At 39.3% G+C, this 23,426-nt stretch overlaps 2 protein-coding genes across 6 annotated transcripts in view; both read left to right on the top strand.

Annotated features, from left to right (window-relative positions):
* Positions 1-23,426, top strand: part of RAG1 (recombination activating 1) — a 1,204,476-nt gene that overhangs the window by 59,444 nt on the left and 1,121,606 nt on the right. The gene's annotated exons all lie outside the window — the stretch shown is intronic.
* The window catches only part of IFTAP (intraflagellar transport associated protein), a 66,697-nt gene that overhangs the window by 37,590 nt on the left and 5,681 nt on the right, over positions 1-23,426 (top strand). For 3 of the 4 annotated variants that reach the window (XM_025929039.2, XM_086677660.1, XM_086677661.1), the window contains exons 3-6: positions 6,057-6,130; positions 7,569-7,640; positions 9,037-9,103; positions 19,975-20,114. In XM_025929039.2, coding sequence (XP_025784824.1) covers positions 6,057-6,130; positions 7,569-7,640; positions 9,037-9,103; positions 19,975-20,114 — 353 coding nt within the window. Of the gene's footprint in view, positions 1-6,056; positions 6,131-7,568; positions 7,641-9,036; positions 9,104-19,557; positions 19,653-19,974; positions 20,115-23,426 lie in introns of all 4 variants that reach the window. The other variant, XM_086677662.1, reaches the window with a different exon arrangement.

The raw sequence follows: 23,426 nt of genomic DNA, 5'->3' as shown, positions 1-23,426 counted from the left end.
GTACCAAATTAAATTAAAAGAATAGTACAGGTTGCAGTGGAGAGATAAGGTGAATATTTGGAGATATCTAGAGGGAGGAAATATAACCACCTGGAGATAGTGTCTTCATTTCTGTTTTGAAGACAAAAAAAAATAAATAAATAAAATAAAACAAAAGAACTCCCTTTGTGAGCTCTTTTTTTCCTTTCTTAAATCCTTTGCCGAGGGTCCCTTTAGCTCTTACCTGGATTACTTCCTGTACTTTCTACTTTTCGCTCCAGTGTCTGATCTCCTCTGCTCCATTCTCTCCATCATCTCCTTAGAGCACAGCTCTAATTGTGACCCCCAAGGGCCTAGGTTAAACTACAGAGTTTTTGTTTGGCCCTCTGAGTATCACCCCTTCCACCTGTCACTGAAGGTGTGCTCCCACCTTCCTGGAATACTCTGTGATTCTTCCTCAGGCCCCCTGTTTTCCCACCTTGGGAGCTCTGCTCATGCAGTTTTCCCTTTTTGTGGGATAACCTCAGCAGTGCTCCGCTGTTGAAATTGTAGCTGTAGTCTTCCAAAGCCCAGCTCAGATGCTCCACGCCTATGTGAAGCCTTTTGTGATTCTTCCAAACCTGTTGTGATTTCGCCATTCTCTTACTTTGTACTCCCTTACATCGTCCGCCGTAGTTGTGTTCTGTTTTGGTCGTTGACATATCCAGCTTAACTTCTCTGGAGACTCTGTAAGCGTGGGGACGGGGTCTTGCCCATTTTTGTCACCTTGCATATAGCCGATGCCCACAATATAACTTTCAGATCGAATGGATTGCACGGCTCAGCGGCCACTCGGATTTTCTTCCTGTAAATCACCTTTCGGCTACTTTACACTCCCTTCACAGTTTTCTCTCTGTTAGTACCTAATGCTGGACATTTCAAAAATTTCAACTTATTCCTGTTGTGTCCCGCATCTTGGTCTTTTGACACATGTTTTTCCAGGCCAGGGTTGTACATTTGTGTCTTGGCAGCTTGAGAGCTGACTGTGAATAATGAGTCAATTATCATCCAGCCTCAGGGAAAGCACAATTATTCCTGACTGGCCTGGCTGAGGTAATCCTCTCCTCCCTGTGCCCTTTCAAATGAAGAACATAAAGCAGTTGGAATTCAGAGCACTGCAAAGGGAATTTAGACAAAACCTTTGTCTGCTGAATTTAGCTTCTTTGGATTTATTCTGATTTATGATTGATTGGTTTTTAAATTGCTTATTTAATCCTAACGACTATCGCTCCAGGGGAGGCCGGATACGCAGGAGCATGTGATCAAGAAGCAGTGGAGTGAAGTAGTTTGGCTGGACAAATCAAGAGCAAATATTATTGTCCAGAGAAACATTGCTCTAGGCTAGGAATATAAAGTGAAAATCACCCCCTGACTTTCAAAGTACCCAACCTTGTTATAAGCATGATTGCTTATCCCCTATTCTTTTTGCAGAAGGCTTTTTGCAACTGCCCAGTGTTGCACAGAATTTCCCCCCATGTATTTTTCTTTCCTTCCAGCAACATAGCCAATATCTCTTCGTGACTGAGCACACGCTCTTGATTTATATTGCCGTTGATCGTGGGGCAGAAGGACAGACTCTCGAGGTTGCCGTCAGGAATCAATGGGTCATGAATTCTGATGTCGGTTGTGTTGATCTGTGAAAACTCTCCCACGAGCGTGGTGATGCTGTTCTCAGCACATGGGGTCTAGTCTAGTCTGGCTTTTGTATGGGCAGAATTTGAATTTTTAAAAAGCTTTTTTACAAAATTGAGTTCTCTGAAAGCGATCACTTTCATCTGGAAGATACACAACCAATATGTGGTTAATGTTTAACTTATCAAGGCATCTGTGGTTTCCACCTTTTCAAAGAGTGAAATCTTTTTCCTTGGCCTGAAATTAGACATGGTAGGTATAGTTGGTGGTCTTGTAAAGGACATCTGTTAGAAGCTTATCTGTTTGGTACCAAAAGAAAATTGAAATTCCATTGCTTCAGAATAATGAAACCTTAAAAAACCTTTAGGAAAAAACAAACAAACAGACAAACAAACGAAAAAACCCTTTGTTTCATCCATATTGAAGTTTTGACCCAGAAACACCGCAAGAAACTGTCTTTCAGGTCTCAATAACCTACTTGCATTCTGAAATATTGCTGCTAGATTTCTAAAGTGTATTATATCTGATACTTATTTCAAAGCAAGAAACATTACGGATGAGATGAAAGGGGTAAAAGGACCCCGATGGAGCACAGAAGCAGATGAGACGGGCGCTTGGGTGGCACGTTTGGATTGCCACCAGGATAACTCTAGGAAGCAGCAGCTGGCTCTCTGATCAGGCTTTAGGCCACTTTGGATTCCGGGCTGTGCCAACATCTGCCATTTTGACATTATCATATCGAAAAAGAACTTTTTTTCCTATCTTACTCTGCCAAGAGATATATTATTTGCTGTTTTTTTCAAAAAATGATAAAAGCTTTCATAAGAAGCATTCTGGGTCTTTGGAGTGATAGAATATACATTCTTATGAAACTACTTTCAAGGTTCAGGAAGGAGGCTTAAAACTGTGGGTTCCGTCAGAGAGAGAACAAGTTCTTTTCTGAATCTTCTGGTATTTTTTCTTTCTTTTTCTTTTCCCTTTTCTCTTTTCTTTTCTTTTCTTTTCTATTCTTAAGTTTATTTATTTATTTTAAAAGGAGGGGGGCACAGAGAGAGAGGAAGATAGAGAATTCCAAGCAGGCTTGGTGCTGTCAGCACAGAGCCCAACGCAGGGCTCGAACCGACAAACCATGAGATTAAGAGATGATGTTTAAATGACTGAGCCACCAGGCATTCCTCTTCTGGTATTGTTTTTAGTGAAAGCTTTATGTTTACAAAAGGAAGTTTTAAAAGAATGAAGAAGATGTTTTGTTAGATCTGAGATCCCTGCAATAGCTCAACATCAGCATCAGACGATGGGACTTTGTTATGTATTGCTCATTATTTTGAAGGAGTCTCATTTGGTTATCTGTCAAATAACCTGAGCGTTTCATTGGAAATGGCAGAGGAGTGCATTGAGTGATTATGGGAACAATCAGAACTTGTCCTTACAGAGCATCTGTTCTTCTCAGACATCACTGCTTCTCAGGTATTTAAGTCAATAGACTATTACAACAGTGTGCTGGGACGTAGTATGTTCTTAGTAAATACTAGCTTTAGGTTGTGCTGGATTTAAAGGAAAAGCAGGGAGAAGAGAAACTATTCCACCTCCTATTAGGACAGGTCACTGAAGGGGGTGCCTGGGTGGCTTAGCTGGTTAGGCGTCCGACTTCGGCTCAGCTCATCATCTCATAGTTCGTGGGTTTGAGCCCCATGTCGGGCTCTGTGCTGACAGCTCAGAGCCTGGATCCTGCTTCAGAGTCTGTGTCTCCCTCTCTCTCTGCCCCTTCCCCGCTTGCACTCTGTCTCTCTGTCTCTCTCTCTCTCAAAAATAAGTAAACATTAAAAAAATAAAAACAAAAACAGTGCGCTTAGGAATGACCAGTAGCCACAGGAAGTCTTCTTGTCTCTAACTTTGATGAAGTTTGAGGAGCCCTTCCGTTCCTCAGGTGAATCCTCCTGTCTCCAGGCATTTCTGTTCAGATCTTGCTCTACCCTGCTACCTTTGCTTATCTTTCCCCCAGGACCGATTTAGGACAGCTCTGGTTGTAAAAGGGGAAGAAATTGGGGAGGTAAGCCCTAAGACCATCACTTCCTCACCTATCTGATCTTTTCTAGTGCTGGTTGCTTACTCCAGCAGTATTATTGGCAACATTCCCATTACCTTACTCACTCAGCACTCCACCCCCTGACCCCCACCCCTCCATGCCAGCTGCCAAGGCTGGTGCTTCCCATCAGAATTTCTGCCTTCCCAGTGGAAGCTACTTAGGAGTCATGGATGCTGGTGTAGGAGTAAGGAGAGAGAACTGACCTCAGCTTGTGTTATTTATTAATACAGACTTTTTAAGGAAAAAATGATGCATTCAGTATTTGCATTTTCCCTCTCTTGTTTATTGAGTGTTAATAACGTATTACAGACTAGGTTACCTTACCTCTGTGCCCCAACAGTATTCCAGCGTTAATGTCCTGTAGATACCCCTGCAAGTCTTAATTCTGCCAATGATGGGGTAGACGGAAGCCAACAAATGACTCTGACTGAACTTGCGCTAGGCTGTAAACAACAAGAATCTCACTGCTTTTTTTTTTAATTAATTTTTTTTTTCAACGTTTTTTTAAATTTATTTTTGGGACAGAGAGAGACAGAGCATGAACGGGGGAGGGGCAGAGAGAGAGGGAGACACAGAATCGGAAACAGGCTCCAGGCTCTGAGCCATCGGCCCAGAGCCCGACGCGGGGCTCGAACTCACGGCCCGCGAGATCGTGACCTCGCTGAAGTCGAACGCCTAACCGACTGCGCCACCCAGGCGCCCCATGAATCTCACTGCTTTTGATGCCATGCAAGTCACAGCTCCAGAGAAACAAACATGGCCACTCTGCTGGGTTAGGCTGTCTCCTACCGCTTTGGTTAGATACACGCCTAGGAAGCACACAGATCAAAGTTCTCCTGGCTCTACGACTACCATTGGTTCTTCTTGTGCTGTTGTAAACTTTTCTTTTCTCCTTTCTGGGATTTTTTTTTTTTTTTTTCTGTTTCATTCTTCTGTACTCTAAACACCCTTTCCCTTCATTTGCTATATCACTCTAAGTGGCATAGCACTGTGATTGGGAGTGTGGACTCTGAGTCAAAAGGCCTGGGTTCAAATCCCCACTCTGTGATTTGCCAGCTGTGTGACTTTGAACGGGTTACTTGATCTCTCTAGTAGGTCTTGGTTTCCTTGTCTATAAAATGGGGATAACAGATAGTACCTACCTCTAGGGTTTCTGTGTGCCTTAAATGAGATGTATGAGGCCCTTGTACAAGAGGATTTGACACTCAATCCATGTTAACCCTCATTATTAGTTCTAATATTGAAAATAATTTTATGGCTTAAACCCCTATCCCAGTGTAATTTTGACCAGATATTTACCTCTAGCTATGATACAGCCTATGCCTATGCTGCCTCTGGGATGTTTCCCTCACTATTTATACTGGCACCTCAAATGAGCATGATCAAAGCTTAATTCATTACCTCTCATCCAAATTTATCCCCCACATTTCTGTTAATGGCATCATGTTATCATAATCTTTTCAGTCTCTTAATTTAGGATTACTCTTAGACCCTTTCCTTATCCTAAGAAGATAATCACAAATGTGAACAGATTTAGCACAAAGATACTATAATTATAAATAGTCAAGAATGGTCAAACATTGCTCTTTAGAATTACATACGTGGACGCACAAATAAAATATGAGAAAAATAGCCATTGGGAAAAAATTTTGTTACAGCTTTTCTGTTTTGTAAGATTAGGAGTGATTTTCTAATTTTAATTTTTTTCTCTTGCAAATTTTCCAAAATCATCCATACATTGTTTCCACATAAGGAAAACCTAACCTCAATTTTAGAAAAAAAAAAAAAAGAGAGAAATATAATATCTAAGAGTTTTGCAAATACTGTACTTTATTGACCTTGTAATGGTGGCTGAGAACAGTGTTGGATATATAGTAAGCACTTAATAAGTATTTATTGAAAAGTGAATGAAATAGTGTTATCTTTCTATGCATTTTTAGAAATAATTTTATAAGTTTTTTTTTTTAAATAAAAGTTTATTTATTTCTTTTTGAGTGGGGGAGAGGCAGAGAGAGAGGGAGAGAGACAGAATCCCAAGCAGGCTCCATGTTCAGCATGGAGCTCAATGTGGGGCTCGATCCCATGACTGTGAGACCATGACTGGAGCTGAAATCAAGAGTCAGGTGCTCAACCAACTGAGCCACCCAGGCACCCCAGAAATAATTTTGTAAAGTTAAGAGTGCTCAATCCCTCAAGCATTCAGCTGGTAGATTTCTTTGAAAAACATTTTTTTTTTTGGTTGTTGTTTGGAAGAAAGATTCTCAATAAATGTGAAATTAACTAGACTCCATGTGGTGGATGTTTTATAATATCATTTCAGAGGATAACGTGACCAAAAGAGGAGCATTTGGAAATGATTCTTCAGAAAACGTATTTCCTTCAGAAGAGGAACAGGTAATACTCCACATTTATAGAAACAGGAAAAAAAACATTTTTTATGAATTAGAAGAAGAGAGAAAGAGAGTGTAAGAACATAAGAAACATTGGGCAGTACTGGATCAGCAACTCAGACTCTTAATTCTAGGCATGGCATTGGGATGCTTCATTGAAAATCATTACATTTCATGATTTCAGCAGCCAAAGTTTATGACGGTAACATAGTTATCCCCCAATTTTTAAGTTCCCTTAAGGAACTGCCATCTAAAAATTCTTATCATTGTTTACATATTTTAGCTTGTCCTCTACTTGGAAAAAAAAAAGAGTTCCTTTTTATAATTATCTGTGTAAAATAGGAATTTCTTTTACCTGCTCTGGATTCATCTTTTTTTATTGATTTTTTTTTTTTTAATGTCTAGTTTTGAGAGAGAGAGACAGACAGACAGATGGCAAGCAGGGGCGGGCAGAGAGAGAGAGGGAGACACAGAATCCAAAGCAGGCTCCAGGCTCTGAGCTGTCAGCATAGATCCTGAAGTGGGGCTTGAACTCACAAACCACGAGATCATGACTTGAGCTGAAGTTGGACGCTTAACCAACTGAGCCACCCAGGTGCCCTTGGGTTCATCTCTTAAAGTGAAATCTATTATCCTGGTTTTTCCAAGATTTGGTCAATAAATATTGGATGCTCTCTTCCCAATTTTAAAGACTTAATAGACTATATTCATATTCTCCTTGGCTATGGTTCTTAACTATCAAGGAATCCTAGTGGAAGCTAGTGTACTTTTTACACCATTTGAGTTTCTACTTTCTAGTTCATCATGTCTTCCTTGTGGTATTGTGGACAAAAGTGTACATGAGATTGTGGTTTCATACAAGGGAACAAAGGTCTCTGTGTTATTAAAGTGTTTATACATAGCAGAGTCCTACAATTCTTTAATTCCAGAACTTGCTTCCAATGAGATGATTATGGGACCTAACCATTTTTTTCCCCTGTAAAGGATTCACTTTCTACTGGCAATCACTGGCAATTGGTGTATTTTCTATCGAGTCTTTAACCAGCACGTGAGAGGCAAAGAATTGTCCAATGATATTGTTTCCTAATAACTTGAAAATGTTGTACTAGCATTCTCTGGTTTGTCCTTCAGAGGTTCAATGGGATGGAATGGGAGGTGGGGTAATGAGGTGGGGAGTGTTCCTACTTTACACATGAGAAAACTGAGGTTAAGTAATTTACTCTAGGTTATACTGTGGATAAGTGTAGAAGCAGAAGTAGAAGTCAGACCTCCTGAAAACTATTCCCTGACCACTACTATGACTTAGTGGATCTGGTCCATCATGCATAGCTAATTAACAAAAACTGGAAGGGGAGTTTTATTGCCCGAGGGGCTACAATGTCAGCTCCTTTATTTTTGGTTGTTTCATTTTCCCATCAATGTGTCCTCACTGTTTTTTTCAGATAGTGATAGATGAAGGCCAAAAAGTTGGCAGTACCTTTCAAGGTGATCTGAATCGGGCAGGAAAGGTGAAGGTAAGGCTTGATTCAATTTTCTTCCGTGGTTAAAAAAAAAAACAAAAAAAAACAAAACAAAAAAAAACAAAAAACAAAAAACTACAAAGAAAAAGAAAAAGTCAAAACAAAACAAAACAAAAAAACCCCACAGGACTCATTTGCTATCTCTCATACAAAATTGGATCATTCAGCACATTTTACTGGTGTTTAAATATCTTTGAAGTATGCTTGGTTGGTGGGGTTCCAGATCTTTTCCCCTGGAAGCTTAGCAAATGGAAGGGGTGCTTCAGTAGAGAAACATGACTCTAGTCACCCTGAACATACACCATTATTAAGAGAAATGGCAGTCTAACAGTTTTAGTACTGAAACCATCATGGTGAAGATAAATTCTTGCTGTCACTTGGATGCCAGGAAATAACTACAGTTATGTACTTACAAGCAATGGAAGCTTCCATTTTTAATTCATATGCCAGAGCCAGGGTCTGGGAAGTAGAGCTGGGGGAAGAAAAACCCAGGCTGTGTTTTGAATTCCATTTACGAGATCTGAATTTCTAACTTTATGATATTTCGTTATGAGCATGTTTTAGGTCACGAGCATTTCGACATTATGCCTTTACTCTACTAGGTCTCCTTTATGCTGGTGGTGAAATCATTTTCTTATTTACACTCTGGTATTCACCTGAGATGAATTAGTTCGTGTCTGAAATGTTACCGTTTTGTTAATCTAAAATGTCTCATTGTCAGCTTGCTGTGGAGAGCAGGATTCCACGAGGACTAGTCTTTCATTGAAATGCTGCTATTGTGTCTGTAAAGGTCATTTGCTCTGCTTTTTACCTTTGAAGTAATTTTCAGTTTTATTTGTTCGAAAGAGAGAACACTTGATTTTTGGCCCTGCTCACCTCTCTTGTGATTTACCTGGGGCAGGATGATTTTATTTCCAATGAACATTTCTCTTCTGCTTTCTTTAGTTTCTTCTGACTCTAGAGTGAAAAGCCCATTATGGTAATAGCCAGACCCAACACCATCATTTGGTTGAGAAGCAAAAGCAATAAAACAAAAACAAAAAACCAGAGTCACTGTTTTGGACTGTCTTGGTAGTAGTATATATCCTGGGAGGGAATCTGGGAACAAAGTCCCTTTTCAAAAACTCCTCAGACCATCCTTTCCCTTTCAGTATAGAGATCTTACTATCGTGCCTATAAAACCCAGGCTAACTTCCAAATTTACTGCTTCTTTCATATGTCTTTGGGAAAGCACAGTGAACACAAAGACAGTTAGTTGAGACTCAGAAGTTAATGAGAAAAGTGGATTCAGTTGCTTACTTTGAATGCTGTGGAAGGGGGTTCATTGATTCTTAATTGTATTTTTTCAGTAGGTCTCATATACATAACAATGATGTTAATCCCTTTTTAGGTGGACAATTTCCTAGATTTAGAAGATTTGGACATAGATGAAGAGACTCAGCCCCAAATGAGCAAGGGTATGCTTTCTGTTTCCTCTCTCTACTGCTTGACCTCTTTCCAGAAACTACAAATAAGACTTTAGACAGGTTTTTCTTTTTTTTTTTTTTTTTTTTTTTGGCAATCCCTACCTGCACTTACCCTGACGTAGGGAAAACTACAGTCCTGCAATTTCTTTTTCAATAACAAAGATTTCAGCTGAAAGTTCAAAGCCTGTTGAAGGTTGTAAACTCTTTGGTAAAATGAAATAAAGACGCCCCTCCCTGCCCCCACCCCATATGGTTGAGTTTCAGATAATTTTAAGCCATTTGAGTCAAACCCTTATTTCTTAGAAGTACCGTGTAAATTGAATTATTTTTGAGTGATACCTAAAGTATCAATTGATCATAGAAATCCTAAAAATAGCGGAATTCATCGTAAAATAAAAACATAAAATCAAAATCTTCACTTTTATAAGTATTTATTAAATATATAAGCCAAACATTTACGACTAAAGATATATTGTAAATGTTTCTTTCAGGGCGTTTTCCCATTTGGGCTGGGCTGGGAGAGGCTTAATGCTAGTCAATTGATGTTTATGTAGATGAGGCCTTTTTCCTTTCCTGCTTAACATTACTGTGTAAACATAGGTGTCCTTTGTTGCTCAAAAAACCTTCGAAATACATTCAAAATTGGAGTCGTTTGGTTTGGAAATTCCTGTTCCTAATTTAATATGCAAGAATATCTTAAAGTTAATGTTGAATGTTAGGGAAGGGGCAGTTTCTCTGGGGGTTTGGTTACTGGTGTTGAATTGTTGTTTACAGTCTTTAGGTAATTATAAACATGGATGACAGTGATTATTGTTGGGGAGGGTGATTAATTTATAATCACCTACACATTACAGTGTGGGTGTTGTTAGTTCCGGGGATGGTGACTCTGTGTAAACTGGTTGTATGAAAGTCCCTGCTCTGGCTTCTCTGGTTGCCCAAAATTGAGAGGCTTTGGTAATTGGGAATAATGAACATTTTTATTCTGCTCTGAAACATCACACTACTCCACGGAAGGGAGTGTTTCTCATGCACTCTGTTAACCAGTAGACTTTACAGATTTTTTTCCTTACTTACTTGGTTCAAGTGAGATCAGAGATCTAAAGGAATCATGCTCCAGAGAGAGGTTCTTTTAACTTTAATACCCCAGGCAGCTCTGAATGTCTCTATATAAGCAGCTTAAGGGGTCCGATTGGATCAGAAGGGGTAACTAAGGACTTATCAGGAAGCCAAGTTTGTAGAGAAAACACACTGGGGGAAGAAGAGATGTTAAAAACGCAGATTCCTGGGTCCTATTCCCAAGACAGAGTCTAATTCAGAAGGTCTTTGGTGACAGCTAGTGCTCTACATTTTTAATCACTATCCCAGGGGATTCTGATTCAGTTGTCTGTGGATGACACTTGGGGACAAGTGGTTCTAGTTCGCATGTACTACATTTGCAATATAAACTTAATATTCTAGGAAGGCACAAAAGTAGACAGGTTGGGCATTTTTTCCATGCCTCAGATGTCTTGCTTCCTGCCATTAACAAGAATGTGTGTATACTGGCATAAACCCACTTAGTCCACACATCTGATTTTGGTGATAGCAGTCTTTCAGATTAGCCTTTTTACCTTTCCCATTATTTTTACATTGTTTTCTTTAAACATTTTTTCAAGTTGTGTGTTTTTTTTTTTTTATTACCAGAGCTATTTCTTTAAAGAAAATAGCATATAAACATCTCCCTGCTATAGCAGATTTTTCCAGAAATCAGATAACAGGCAGTATTTCATTTGTGTATAAAAGGTTGCTGAGGCTAAACCAGGTCTCAGTGGACTTGAAGGAGCTAGTCCCCCCGTCCCATGTGGAAAGCAATGTGCAAAGGCCAGACAGAACAGCAACCCAGGCTTCGGTGATCGATTCCAATTTCTGAAAAGACCACCAGGACTTCACAATTTTCATAATGCACAATCTGGGTCATTTGAAAGGAAAAAAAAAAAAGTTAGTTTGTGCCAAGGTGAATTTTCGTTTGGGCCTAATTTGTATTACACTTCAGGAATGTGAGCAGAAGGCAGATATTTATATCAGATGGGAAATGTGACATTTGCAATAGGCAAGTTGCTTGTATAATCTTGGCAGCTGAGAGGTTTACTGATTAGATTCTGTTGTTATTGTTTAAGCAACAGATTTGCCCAGGGCAACAAGGAAGAGTTGCGTATTGTTTTTCTACCATTGATTTTATTTGCTCACCTTATTTGCTTTCATAAATATTCTCCAAGATTCAGGAGCATGATTCTTTCCCGGGATTTGGCTTATCATTTTGGCAGCTTGGGAGGAGACGGTGTTTCTGAGGAGCCAACTCGGCGCAGCGGTCTCAAGCTGTCGTCTGAGGGACACATTGGCCACCAAGTTTGGTGCCCAGTGTGTCTTTGACATCAAATTAACCCCTTTTGCCTCCTTTGAATTTGAGATAGGTGGTTAGCCTGATGGTTACTGTCATACCCGACTCTTATCCAGAAAAATCGTTATTTGGCACAGGTATTAGTTATTGTGCTGAAGCCTTAAAGCAGGAAGAATCTTTTGGTCTTCTTTCTTTATTTTTTCCCCTCATTTGGTCCAGCCTGTGTTCTGGCTGAGTGCAAGTTGACTGAAGAGAGTCTTTCGAGGTTTTATTCTCAGCATGATGCCATCTTACACAGGTCTCTTGACCGGTGGGTGTGCTTATGCTGTGGTTATGTTGGGTGAAAAAGGGCAGGTGATTCTTGCTCAAGCATTGGCAGCCTTACCTGATTTTCATTTTCAAGCTCTCTGGTACTCCCAATTCTAAGGAAGGCACTAGTCACCTCTTGTTTCAAAAATTCTTTCCTTGAGGTGCGTGTGTGTCTCAGTCAGTTAACTCTTGATTTCGTACAACTCTTGATTTCGGCTCAGGTCATGATCTCACGGTTCATGGGATCCAGCCCTGCCTTGGGCTCTGTGCTGTCAGTGCGGAGCCTGGTTGGGATTCTCTCCCTCGCTCTGCCCCTCCCTGCTCATGCTCTCTCTCTCTCTCTTTAAAAGTAAATAAACATTAAAAAAATTCTTTCCTTCTCTGCAACTTCAAGCAGCTTGTGCAGTCTGTGAATGGCCTGGGACTCATTCCACAGACATATAACAACTATGACTGGAGCCTGGAATATAATGAAGAATAAGCAGATCCAGGTCTGTCCTCATGTAATTCATTAACCAGATGTTAACCAGATAATCACAAATGTAGGATTATAAGTTGTTTTAGATCTCATGGGAACATATGGTGGGGTAACTTGAATTTGTCTGTGGGATCAGAGAAAGCTCTCCCAGAGCCTGAGATCTAAAGGATTTGTACCTGTAACTAGATGAGAGGGGTGGGGGTCAGGATGAGGGGAGGGTGGAAGAGTATAGGAACAGCATAAGGAACAGCATGTGTAAAGGTCCTGAGCTCAGAAAGACATATTTCAGCCAACTTATAGCTTAGGCATTTTGTTTCTTTTATACTTAGGACTGTTAATAATCATTCTTTTATTGCTTAGAAGACTACTAAGAACACTGAGAGAGAAAAATCCTTGCTTCAAAATGTCTCTCTATCCCTGTTCCTCCAGTTTTGTTTTTGATTTTTCCTGTTCTTCCAATTTTTATATGTGCAAACTTACCTACCTATGAAGGCCCAGCTTGAAAGCCACATCAGCCACAGGGGCAAATCTGCCACCCGATCCTCATGATTGTATGAAGAAACTTCCACTCCATTCCTGAGAAGAGAACAGAATTGGGAAGACATTTCTGCCCTTTCAACATCCTCTACCTTTTTCTCTCCAAGGGAAATGTAAGGCTGTATCTACTTAGAGAGATTGGGAAAACAAACTGTGTATATATGGTTCAGTCCCTTTGTTTCTTCTTTTGGGTTCATGCTCTTTGGAAGATGTATGTCTTCTTGTCTGGGTCTTTGCCATCTTTCTTATAATAGACACACTAATTTGATGGGGCCCATGCCTATCTTATCCAGTGGTGTTCAGCCTTAGAGACACAATGGAATCACTTTAAAAAAAAAAAAAAAGATACCTGGATCCTACTTTTGCAGATTCCTTTTCAGTGGTTTGGCGCATGTCCATTTTAAAGCTTCTCAGTGATTCTCCTGTGCAGTTGAGGCTGACAATTGAGATCCTCCTGTGCATCTCTAGACCTCTGGAGGCACTGCTCTCTGAGGTCCTACTTGAAGGGCTCTAGGGATGTGAAGCCGTTCTTATACTTGGATAGATATGTGTCCGCTGTGTGGACTTTCTGTCAGGTGGAATAGCCTAACGTCTAGACTTGTAGGGAAGCTTGATACATAAGAAGCCCACTTTGTGACTACAGGACAAACGCTATTTTCAAATTCAGCTCTATTGGTTGTAAAGCTCCTATTTTAATCCCCATCTTTTGACTTCTGTATGTATTTCTCTTTTGTTTCTATACTTAAAGATAGAGGGATATGACCTATTATAACTGTCAAATCCCAACCCCACACAGTGAAATGAGTCTTCCTTCATTGTCCCCACCTTGTCCTTGGATGGGCAGTAATCTTCCTCCTTTTGCACTTCCATTTTATTTATTCTGCATTTTTTTCTCAAAGCAAGTGTTAATGTGTCTCTTGAAAGCAGCGTATGGTTTATATGTATGCATCTACATACATACTATAATTTTGAATTTTAATTGGAGTGTTTAATTCATTTATACTTAATGTAGTAACTGATATATTTGGCTTTAAATCTAGTATCTTACTATTTTACTTTCTACTTGTCCTGCCAGTTTTATGCATTTTTCCCCTCTCATTTCTGGCCTATTTTGGATTAATCAACTATTATTGTATTATTTCATTGCCCACTATTTTTGCTGGGTTGAAAATTCTAGGGTTGTAATGATTTTCTTTCATTATTTTACAGATGATATTCTATTCTTTTCTGGTGTTAATTGTTGAAACTGTTGAAATCCAGATGTCAGTCTTACTGTTGTTCCTTTGAAGATGATGTTTTCCCCCTCATCTAGCTGCTTTTATATTTCTTTCTTTTGTTTTTCAGTAATTTCACTACGACTTGGCATTGTTTTATTTGAATGTATTTTGCTTGGGGTTTGTAGAGATTTTTGTTAAGTACTGGGAAATTCTCAGCTCTTGTCTCTTCAGATATTACTTATGCCTTGAACTTGCCACCGTGTCCCATATGTCTATCTTTTATGGGTTTTTTTCCTGCATTTTCCATCCTTTTTAATTTCCTTTCTTGCTTCAGTTAGAATATTTTCAACTATCTATATTCTAGGTCACTAATTCTTTTTCAAATTGTGTCTATCTTCTGTTAAAGCCATCAATATTTCAGTTATTTTAGGTTAAAAAAATTTTTTTTAAGTTTATTTGTTTTGGGGGAGGGACAGAGAGAGGGGGAGAGAGAGAGAATCCCAAGCAGTCTCCACACCATCAGCGCAGAGCCTGATGCAGGGCTCAAACTCATGAACCATGAGATCATGACCTGAGCCAAAACCAAGAGTCAGAGGCTTAACCAACAGAGCCACCCAGGTGCCCCTCAGTTATTTTAGCTTTTAAAAGAGATCTGGAATATCTGTTTTTATAGATTTCAGTTTTGTACTGAAATTCTCCATTTTTGTAATGTATTTGGGGGGAACATAATCAATTATTTTAAAGTTCATGTCTTATAATGCCAATACCTGGAATCTCCTGTGGGTCTGTTTATTTTATTCATTTTCCCTTTTGATCTGGTATCTTTGTATACCTGGTAATTTTTGTTTGAATGCTGAATATTGTATATAAAATATTATGTAGGGTCTGGATGATGTTATCTTTTTCTAGCATAGCTTTTCTTCAACATCTTTCTAGCAATTAGAGTAGTAATAGATTACCTTAATCCAATCTAGGGATAGGATGATATAGGATTGGGTTTAAGGCCTTGTGGGGGCTGCTTTACTTCCAGTGCTTGCTTATTCCTAGGGTATAGCCCTACAAATAAATCACAGCCTCTCCTGTTTGGAGGCCCTAAACTCTAATTTTATCTTCATTGCACTGTAACTCTGTTGGTAAATTCTGCTAAGCTTCTCAGCATCTTAGCCTCTCTCTCCTTTGCTTTTTGGCTTCTCAGCTTCTGCTTGCAAATCAGTAAATGCCATCAGTTGAAAAGCATTTTGGACTGTTGGACTCATTTCTCAGTATGTTCCATCTCTCTAGGATCTTGGCACCTCAAGTCCCAGGCTGCCCTGGTAGCTTGCCAATGCCTTTAAGTAGTTGATTTTTTGGTAACTTATCCAGCTTTTCCAGTGTTATTGGTGGGAGAGTTGGACAGACATTCATTAGACCAGCAGACCCCTAGGGATGTGGTCTGGGAACTCCTAGGGAAATCCCAAAGTCTGAAGGGCAAATGTGTTGATGTTTGCATTGATGTAGCAAAAGCAGTGTGGGTAAAGATTCTGGTAGCTTATTGAAAGTCAAGGTAGTGGCACAAAACTATACTAGTAGTCATTGTAATCTTCACTGCCATGGATTTGTAGTTCAAATAAATGCTAGTTTCCATTGACAATGTTTTTGATGAAGTGGTAAAAATGATTAGTTTTGCTAAATCTTGATCCTTGACTACACCTTTTTTAGTGTTTTGTGTGCTGAAATAGCAAGTATGCAAAAAGCACTTCTGCATTCTGAAATACAGTCGTTGTCTCATGGAAAAATGCTTGTGTGATTGAGTGTATGCTGAACTAGTTTTTCTCTTTCTTTCATGGAACAACATTTTTACTTCAAAGAATGACAGACAAACTATAGTTCTCAAAAATGAATGAAGTGAGCCTTCAAGAAAAACAACTGGTAGTGTTCATGACCAATGATAAAATTGGTAATGGATCCAGTGAAAATTCATTTTTGGAAAACTTGTAGCTAGTACCGTGAGCTTGACAGCTTCCCAATATCTAAAGGCTTTTCTGATAAAGTTCGTAATGCTAACTAATGTGATTTTTATACCGTATAATGAAATGTGTCAACATTTGGAAGATCTACATAAACAGTGAACCAATATTTTCCAAATGACCAATTTATGATGTTATAAAATTATGCATAGGAGAAAGATCCATTCAGTGTGTAAGATAGACCAATGAATTTTAATGTAACAGTATGAAAAATTCACTGAAATAGTTTCAGATTGCACACTGAAACTATTTTTAAAAACGTTATCATTTGTCAAGATCTGGTATAGCATCAAAGACGAATATCCACAATTATATAAAAAGGCTATTAAAGTACTCCTCTCTTTTCCAACTACATATCTCCATGAGACTAGATTTTCTTCATTTACTTAAACAGAAAGAGTGTATTCCAAAATTGAATGCAGAAGCGAATATAAAACGTAGTTTTTTTTCTCTTAAGACAGACATTTACAAATTTTGAAATTGTAAAACAATGCTTTCTTTCCCACTATTTTCCTTATTTTTGGAAAAGAGATTTTTCATAAAAATATTTATTTTACTATGTAATAGTATTATTGTTACTAATTCAATAAGTATGTATAAATTTGTCAGTTTTAATTTCTAATATGGTGAATGTTGATAAGATCTAACCCACATAAACAAAACAGCTCTTTGGGGTCTTCAAAAATGTTTAAGAACAAGAACCAGTGAGATGGACTATCATAGCCGAAAACTATGTGCTGAAAGCAGTTCTTATCTATATTCTCTTTGATCTGGGGGTTGCCCAAATTTTCAGAAAATTTTGGCCATTTCTACATGGCAACAAAGGAACAAATTGGTTAATTCTTATTAATATGCCAGGCAGGGGCGCCTGGGTGGCTCAGTCAGTTAAGCGTCCAACTCTCTCTCCAAAAACAAATAAATAAACTTAAAAAATATATATATGCCAGGCAGATTGAAAATTATCTAAATGATCAGATGTCAGGTAAATTGCTTAATTTTTAAAAAAAATTTTAAGTTTACTTATTTATTTTGAGAGAGAGATAGAGAGCGAGCATGAGTGGGGCAGGGGCAGAGAGAGACGGAGAGAATTTTGTCAGCGTAGAGCCTAACGTGGGGCTTGAACCCATGAACTGTGAGATCATGACCTGAGCTGAAATCAAGAGTCAGATGCTTAACTGAGCCAGTTAGGTGTCCCTAGATTGCTTACTTTTTAATGTTGTACTAGACTATGTGATTATAGTTTTTGAATTGTGATTATTGGCTTAATATGGAAGGACACATGGCATCAACACACAGTTTGTACATGTTGAAATTCTTATCATTTAGTTGAGAAAGAAGATATTGGAATGTTTTCAACCCGTCTTGCCCTATGACATCGAGATTTGCTTTTGAGAGATGCCTTGATTCTACAATGCACATGAGCCAAGATGGTGGTATTTAGTGAAGATGAAAACAAGGCCTTTGGTTGTTTCAGAAACAACCATTAATAAGATCGGATTAAGTTTCACGAAGCATTTCAGTTTTAGAGAGTGAGAACTTCAGAAATTCCATTTCCTCCCATCAATGAATACAATCATTTTCCCCCCAAGAGAATGTAACTTACCTATGATTTTAAAATGGCTGAAGATAAGATAGCCTTCTTAAAATATGCCTTACCAGACTATTTCTGTATGTATTAGTTTCATTCTTCTATAAATCTGTCCTCTTTAGGGTTAAAGCTGTTCAATTTTGTCCTTAATTATTCTCGGATTGATTTTATGTATGAAAATCTTACCCCTCTAATAAAATTTATTTTTTGTGGGGAAGGATTATATACAGTTTACATCATCCACAGTGTCCTATTGGTAGACAGACTCTTGATATTTTCTGTTCAGTTTAAAAGTCGAGATGCAGGGAATTCATTTCCTATCTCAAGTATTTGTTGAGAATTTGCTATGTGTAAGGTGCTGTGTTAGGCATCAGTGAATATGCATTTGTGCATTTTCGGAGGAAACCGAACCTTATTGTTTTGAGAGAATTGTTTCCATGGCAGTAGAATCTTTATGAAAGAAACCATTTTTGTTGAAATCCTACTTTCTCTGTGAACATATTAGGAAGGCAAAGAGTTTCAGCATAGGAATTAGAGAGTTGTCTTCCTTGGCGCATAATATTGTCAATCAGATTTTAAATAGCTCCGAAAACAGAATTGATTTTGATTCACATTTGAACTGATGTTTGCGCTGGCAGCCAGTGGGTCTGGTGGTTACTGGTTTTCACATTAAGAGGCCTGAACCCTCCTCTGCTTGCCTTTGTTGTTGGCAGGCCCCGACCAGCCTTGTATCCATCGTAGGCAGTTCCACCAGGGAGATCAATGCGGGCAGCTGGCTTTGAGCTCATAAATGGATATATTAGAAAGCCAATCTTTCCGTCAACCTGATTGAGTTTAAAAATGCTTCTTCTCCGGGTATAAAATGTTTCAATGTAACCATGCTAATGTGCTATAGTAGTGACATTTCTTGGCTCTGAGTTTGGACGTATCATCTGATAGACTTAAATAATTTATGTAATGAAAATGCTTGCTTAGAAGCAGTTCATCATGTGACATAGCGGGCTAAGAGTCTGGGCTGTGCTGCCAGACTGTCCAGCTCTGACACTTTCTAGCTGTGGCACCTTGAATGAGGTTACTCTCAATGCTTGAAGCCCATTGCCTGGAAAACAGGAAGTAATAGCACTGTTGGGAAGATTAGCTGAATTAATGCATACGAAATGTCACTTCATATAAGTGTTGGCTATTACTGTTGTTTTTATTTCTGCTAATTAATTAGGTCCTATTTTAAGGTTCCCGTAATTCATCACAGCAAAGGTACCTTCTTCACCATACCCCTACCCACACGTGTTCAGTTTCTAGGCTGTGTTCTGTTGCTGGAGTCCTAAGAACTTTGTAGTTACACGTTTTGTGAAGGTGATATCTGCAGTGGTGAGAGATGTATTTCAAATAAGTTTCGGTTTTTGAATATTAATACCTGCTTGATTGTCTCCCTATTGGCAGCTGCCATTGGCAACAGCCACGGCATGCCTGTTGTTAATTAATCACTTCCACTGAGAACTTAATTAGTGTCTTCATTAGGATCATCATGGAGTAGCAGGCAGCGTCATCCTGAGCCAGCTGCAAGTTATTGGCTAGCTCCAGCAGCCCTTCTGGTCCTATGAAAGCTTACGCTGACCAGGAGGCCTGGTGTGCTTCCCTTTTTTTGTGTGTGTGTGTCCTCTTTAGAGAAAATTGTGGAAGATCTGACCATGATGCATCCATGTTCTGTCACACATGCAAAAATAAGGCAACATACCCACTTACAACGTATAGATCAAAAAACCCAGATTGGTTATTGAATTCTTGTCATGGTGCTGAACAAGCTGGAAACAAGTTGTTGTTTGCAATATCGAAAATCAGACCATGAATCCTGTCTATGACAGAGTGTTTCATTTTTCTGCTGAAAGTCAAAACTCTTTCCTTCTGGCATCATTGTTTTTTTTAATACACACAGAGTCTGAAATATTGCCAGAGTGTTATGGGATGAAATCAGCCCTCCCATTTCCTGTCTCTCCATCCCTTAGGAAAATACAGGGAAATGAGGCAAAGGTAGGCATCTTCTTGCCTTACTTTACTGTAGAGGTAGAGTCTGGGTTGGGGGTGAGAGGCATGAGCAAGTCACCCTGTAAACGATACTTCTCCCAGACCTTTTGGATGGAATGTAACTTTGGGACAATAAGATAAAAATAAATGCACCAATGACTTCTGTTTAATGGAAAAGAGAATCCCTTGGGTCAGTCCCCAAATGAGCACAAGCATTGTGAAATGAATGACTTTACTTGAGCATTTCTGCTTCATTCTTTTGGCTATTGTAGGCTTCTAGGTAATTTAGGTCAATTGTGAACGTGGTGAAATATTTTGTATCTCACAGATCTGCTGCTGCTTCCAGGAGAAGTGGAGGAGGACGTCCACACACCTGTTCCACCTTACATTCCTTCCGTGGCCCAGCCCTTCACCCCTGAGGTCGAGCTGGTGCCCACTGGGAGAGGGGCACACAAAGAAATGGAAGAGGTACCCCACGGGGAGTTCAATCAGTTTTGAAATTGCCTTGAGTTTGTAACTCGTCCTTTCAGAGAAATGCTGCTATATCTGTGTGCCTTTTAATTTTTCTTAGATTTGGAAAAATTTTAAATTCAAGTTGCTTAATTGCATCACTCTGAGTGCCATCTATTTCTAATAGGTGTATTTCTTTTTAAACATGGGGGAGCAGAGTGCCTGGGTGGCTCAGTAGGTTGATCCTCTGACTTCAGCTCAGGTGGTGATCTAGAGGCTCATGGGTTTGAGTCCTGCATTGGGCTCTGTGCTGACAGCTCAGAGCCTGGATCCTGCTTTGGATTCTATGTCTCCCTCTCTGTCCTTCCCCTGTTTGCATTCTGTCTCTCTCTTACAAATAAATAAACATTAGAAAAAATTTAAAAATTACTGAGAGCTATTATGTTTTTATGTGGAAACTATTTTTATATCATGATGTGTGTCGTGCTATAGGACAGTGTTACCTGGGGGAGGTGCTTATGCAATAGATTCTCTCTTTTTTGTTCTGGACTGGCCATTGTCTTTTTATTCTTGTTTCCAAGGTCCTGTAAACATCTGCTGGTCATTAAGGGAAGGCCAAGCTGTTGTCGCAGAGAATCCCAACAATAATGAAGTGGCTGAAAAGAGATAGAACTTTGTCTCTCATACAACAGCCTATGGAAAACTTTTAAAGTGAGCATTTGGCACTGTTCCCTGGGGCCATCAGGGGCCCAGTTTCCTTCTCTCTGGATCCCCACTATGCCTTAGGACATTGTCATATTCCCCTGGTCACCGTTAGTTACATGTTCCTATCGAGCACAGGGGGTGTTGGGAAGGGTCATCCAGTCATGTCCTTCACAATCAGGGAGAATGACGTCCCTGCCACATGTCTCTCCCACTTGTACATCTAGAAAGTCGTCTTTTGTCATCCTTTGCAACTCTTCTGTATATACTTTACAAACATGCACTAACCAAGGCTGCCGGTGATGTTGGGTAAGGACCTTTATCACCCTGTTTACTCCAGCATCAAAGAGTATCAGGTACAAGAAGCTGTGAAGGGCTCTTTATTATTGCTTCCTAATAAAACCCCTAGGGATTGATTATTTGATCATTCAGTTACTACTAGTCTTGTCACCTGAAGATATTCTGTTATGGAAGCAGTTGTTCAGTCAAAGGTAGTCCACACATTTCAATTTTAAATTGCCTCTTTCTCATGGAACTTTAGTTTACTGACAGCACAAAAGTATGTCTAGGATGCTTGCAGGCTTATATTAAATCCCCAAATTGGTACCAGATAAACTGGTAGGGACAGCCACTTTTCAATGTGCTTTTTGGATTACAGATTGCTTTCTCTGAGTAATAAGAAATAAAATTGCAATGTTATTTCTGGCAGGAATCAGTTTCTTTTAAAGACTTGTTCACACTCTTGACTTCAGTTGTGACCATACAAATGACTGGACCAGCCAGTGGTCATGGCACCTAGTGCCATAGAGGAATTGTTATAAAATTGTTTCAGTTGATAGGTTACAGAAACGGAATGATTCCTAGAATCTATCAAATAGCCAGTAAAAATGCAAGTTAAAACCTTGTACATGATTGTATCTTTAAAAGGAATATAGATTTCTTCCCAGAAAATGTGAACATTTTTTAAATGTTGGAATCAAAATGCTCTGAACAATTTCTGTGTTGGCAAACTTCTGAAACATAGATGAAGAACTTTTGCTGTTTTTCAAATATCTGGAATATCTTGGTTGGGATTTTTATTTCTAACCACTATTTGTTAGAGAAACTTTTCAGAACTGTCTAGAATCATAATGCTGTATCAACTGTACCTTGGTTTAACAGTCTTAATCTTATTTTAAGGCACCTACTTCCAGAAAAGATCATAAGAATCATTTTCTAGCAAATATGTCTTGTAAGGACCTACCAAGGGACTACTGTGGGCCCGAGATGATAGCTGCTTTCTGTAACTTCAGTCTCAAAAGACAAAAGTGTAGCCTGGATGTCTTGACTTCCTCTTAATTGCCTAAGAAGAGGCCACAAATTACCAGGTTTTACACATACGCATCTCCCCCTTCGAGTCAAACATTTTCCAAGAACCTTCTATATTCTATTTGTGAATACCTTCTTGCCTTAGTTATTCTGTTTTGATGAATTTTGGACAGCTTTATAGATGAAAAAAAAATCCACATTAGGAAGATGAAAAATTGTGTGTTGTTCCTCATAGAAGAAACTTTTGTAGTATTTCAACGGGAGATCTCCTGTTTTTCTAGTGCATAATGAGACTCTAAATTTTTTCACCTATAAAGACGGTTTATTTACTATATTACTTTGTAAGATAGCCTACAGCTAAATGCTGCTCTTATTGATTTGAGCATTAGTCCTGTTTTCTTTAATTTGCCTGTGTGGTAATCTGAATGAAAATGATTCCTCCTGTAACAGGGTCTCTCTTAGAATAAGTCACATGAGCAATCGTAAGGAAACTAGCTGTTTTCTAACAGTGTGCAAATTCTATTCCCTGAGAGGCTACAAAAAAGATTTCAATTAGATTTGAAATGAGACCCCTCAAATCCACATATTTCTCTCAGCTCCTTAGGCAAAAATAACAAGTTAATAACTTAATTCACAGTTGTTTTCTTTTTAGTAGCAGGGGATTTGGTTTTCCATTGCACAAATTATTCTCTTTGAAATAAATCAGAATTTCAGGGGGCGCCTGGGTGGCGCAGTCGGTTAAGCGTCCGACTTCAGCCAGGTCACGATCTCGCACTCCGTGAGTTCGAGCCCCGCGTCGGGCTCTGGGCTGATGGCTCAGAGCCTGGAGCCTGTTTCCGATTCTGTGTCTCCCTCTCTCTCTGCCCCTCCCCCGTTCATGCTCTGTCTCTCTCTGTCCCAAAAATAAATAAACGTTGAAAAAAAAAAATTTAAAAAAAAAAAAAAAAAGAATTTCAGTTTGTAATCCAAAAACCGTGGAGTCTTATAGCTTAGAACCCTGAAATGAACCTAACCTGAAGGAAGAGAATTCCCAGTGTGTGCCACAGTAGCCAAGAGCTGAAATACATAAATAGAATTGCAACTTTTACTGTATTAGAAAAAAAATTTTTTTAATGTTTATTTGTTTTTGAGACAGACAGAGACAGTATGAACAGGGGAGGGGCAGAGAGAGAGGGAGACACAGAACCCCAAAGCAGGCTCCAGGCTCCGAGCTGTCAGCACAGAGCCCGATGGGGGCTCGAACTCACAGACCGTGAGATCGTGACCTGAGCCAAAGTCGGACGCTTAACCGACTGAGCCACCCAGGCGCCCCCCCTACTG

Source organism: Puma concolor, chromosome D1, assembly GCF_028749965.1.
Source record: "Puma concolor isolate L17-30 chromosome D1, mPumCon1.1.hap2, whole genome shotgun sequence".
Lineage (NCBI taxonomy): Eukaryota > Metazoa > Chordata > Mammalia > Carnivora > Felidae > Puma > Puma concolor.
This window is presented reverse-complemented; position numbering and strand designations above follow the sequence as displayed.